Genomic DNA, 2,180 nt, shown 5'->3' on the forward strand with positions numbered 1-2,180 from the left:
CTAAAAATGAGCGAGTAATCAATATCAACAAATATGATTGGCGGTTAATCACACCTACTTCCTAGCTAACAATTAAGCACTACAATCTCTCCTGAGGAGGAATCAGAGGATGTCATCCTGCTCCTTCCATTGGCCTATAAAACCCACAAGTTGCACCCGTTGGCCTCACACAAAAACAGCATAACCATCAGCAAGTAGCATAGCCGGTAGAACAGTGCTGCCGATCGACGATCGATGGCGTCCAATGGAAAGAGAACATTGGTGGTGATTCTGTGCTCTGTGCTGCTGGCTGCCGGCGTGGCCCGCGGCGGCAACTTCTACCAGGACGTGGACATCACGTTTGGCGATTGGCGCGCGAAGATCCTCGGCGGCGGCGACCTCATGACGCTGACCATGGACAAGGCCTCCGGCTCCGGGTTCCAGTCCAAGAACCAGTACCTGTTCGGCCGCTGGGACATGAAGATGAAGCTCATCCCCGGCAACTCCGCCGGCACCGTCGCCAGTTTCTACGTAAGGACGACCGAGCATGGACTTAACGCTTTCGTCGAACTTGGGGCATGCATGTACTGACTCTCGTGCTTACTATGTATGTGCAGCTTTCGTCGCCGCCGCAGGGGCCGCACCACGACGAGATCGACTTCGAATTCCTGGGGAACCTGAACGGCAAGCCCTACACCGTGCAGACCAACATCTTCAGCCAGGGGGTGGGCGGCCGGGAGCAGCAGTTCCGCATGTGGTTCGATCCAACCAAGGACTTCCACACATACACCATCGTCTGGAACCCCATCAACATCATGTACGTACAGAGTCCCGTGGATCATCTTCTCAAAGATCGATTATTGTGGAATCTCATCATATGTACTGTTCCCCTGCACGCAGGTTCTACGTTGACGGGACGCCGATTCGGGAGTACCGGAACCGGCAGGCGGACACAGGGGTGCCGTTCCTGACGCAGCAGCCGATGCGGGTGTACGCGAGCCTCTGGAACGGGGAGGCATGGGCGACCGGCGGCGGGAGCATAAAGACTAACTGGACATGGGCGCCGTTCGTGGCGTCGTACAAGGGGTACACGGCTACCGGGTGTGTGTCGTCGCAGGACCCGGCGGCGTGTGCTAGTTCCACTGGCGCGTGGATGCACCAGCAGCTGGACACCGCGGAGCAGGCCCGCCTCCGGCAGGTGCAGAAGAATTACATGATCGCCAACTACTGCACCGATCCCTGGAGGAAGTACCCGAGGCCCGACTGCAAGTACTAGCTAGGGTTTTGGTTGGCACAATCTTGCCTTGTATGCAAACTAGGTGAAGTTATTTTAGTGCCATTTTGAAGTATGTAGCGTGACTTAAAGATGAGCATATGATTGGAGGTTTATCTAAAGACTTAACGTATTCAAGAAAACTTAATTTAATGCATCCTTTGAGTAGATTCTTTTATATAAAGATTTCTACTTCTGAGTTGTTGGAGAAATTATTGTTTCTAAGTACGGAGTAGATCAATATGCACATCAGCAGATACTTTGTGTTTGCAAAAGACGAGATCTGTGTGCAACTTTAGGTTTTCAAGTCGGAGATTGATAGAGTCAGATGTCTATATCTATATCTATATATCTATATCTATATCTATATCTATATCTATATCTATATCTATACCTAATAATAAAGAAAATAAGGCTTCTTGCGGTCCAACATGAAATTGCCCCTAAAGTTATAGAAAATTACCCACTATGCCACCTATAAGTTAAATACCTCTTAGTTTATTTTCCGTACAAAACCATCCCTCGCTTAAACCTTGCGTGTTTCTGTTGCCGTATGTAACCTGGTTTCTACCTTCCATATACATCGTGTCCTACCTCCGTCCGTCGTGATAAAAATATATCAGTCGATCCGATGAAAACTTGAATTCCGGCTAGAGAGACGTAAAAAGCCAGACCTCTGAGCGATTTTTCCTCACCTACGTCTATGTGCGTGTACGTGACTAGGAGACCAGCATCGCCCGGCGGTTGTGGGCGCCGCGCCGCCGCCCACGGCCGCGTGCGTCGGTGCTGTCGATGGCGTATTGGCTCGAGCAGCGGTGGACGACGTCACGCGATAGCTGCCCGCCTGTCCCGACGTCAGCGAGGCAGCTCTACGTATGCGGCCAGCAACTTTTTGGCGGCCTCCAGGGGCATTTGGGTCGTCGGCATT

General features: G+C 51.5%; 1 protein-coding gene across 1 annotated transcript; it reads left to right on the plus strand.

The window, feature by feature from the left end:
* The first annotated feature begins 234 nt into the window (after positions 1-234).
* On the plus strand, positions 235-1,255 carry LOC124671007 (xyloglucan endotransglucosylase protein 7-like). The gene is made up of 3 exons (XM_047207454.1): positions 235-510; positions 597-796; positions 880-1,255. Exons 1-3 carry the CDS (start codon positions 235-237, stop codon positions 1,253-1,255), a joined length of 852 nt encoding a protein of 283 aa, XP_047063410.1.
* The last annotated feature ends 925 nt before the right edge of the window (positions 1,256-2,180 follow it).

This window comes from Lolium rigidum, chromosome 7 (assembly GCF_022539505.1).
Source record: "Lolium rigidum isolate FL_2022 chromosome 7, APGP_CSIRO_Lrig_0.1, whole genome shotgun sequence".
NCBI classification, from domain to species: domain Eukaryota; kingdom Viridiplantae; phylum Streptophyta; class Magnoliopsida; order Poales; family Poaceae; genus Lolium; species Lolium rigidum.

Coding starts and splice junctions, on each gene's coding strand:
- LOC124671007 (XM_047207454.1), top strand. CDS start 235: ATGGCGTCCAATGGAAAGAGAACATTGGTGGTGATTCTGTGCTCTGTG. Junction 511..596: donor GCACCGTCGCCAGTTTCTAC/GTAAGGACGACC, acceptor ATGTATGTGCAG/CTTTCGTCGCCGCCGCAGGG. Junction 797..879: donor TGGAACCCCATCAACATCAT/GTACGTACAGAG, acceptor CCCTGCACGCAG/GTTCTACGTTGACGGGACGC.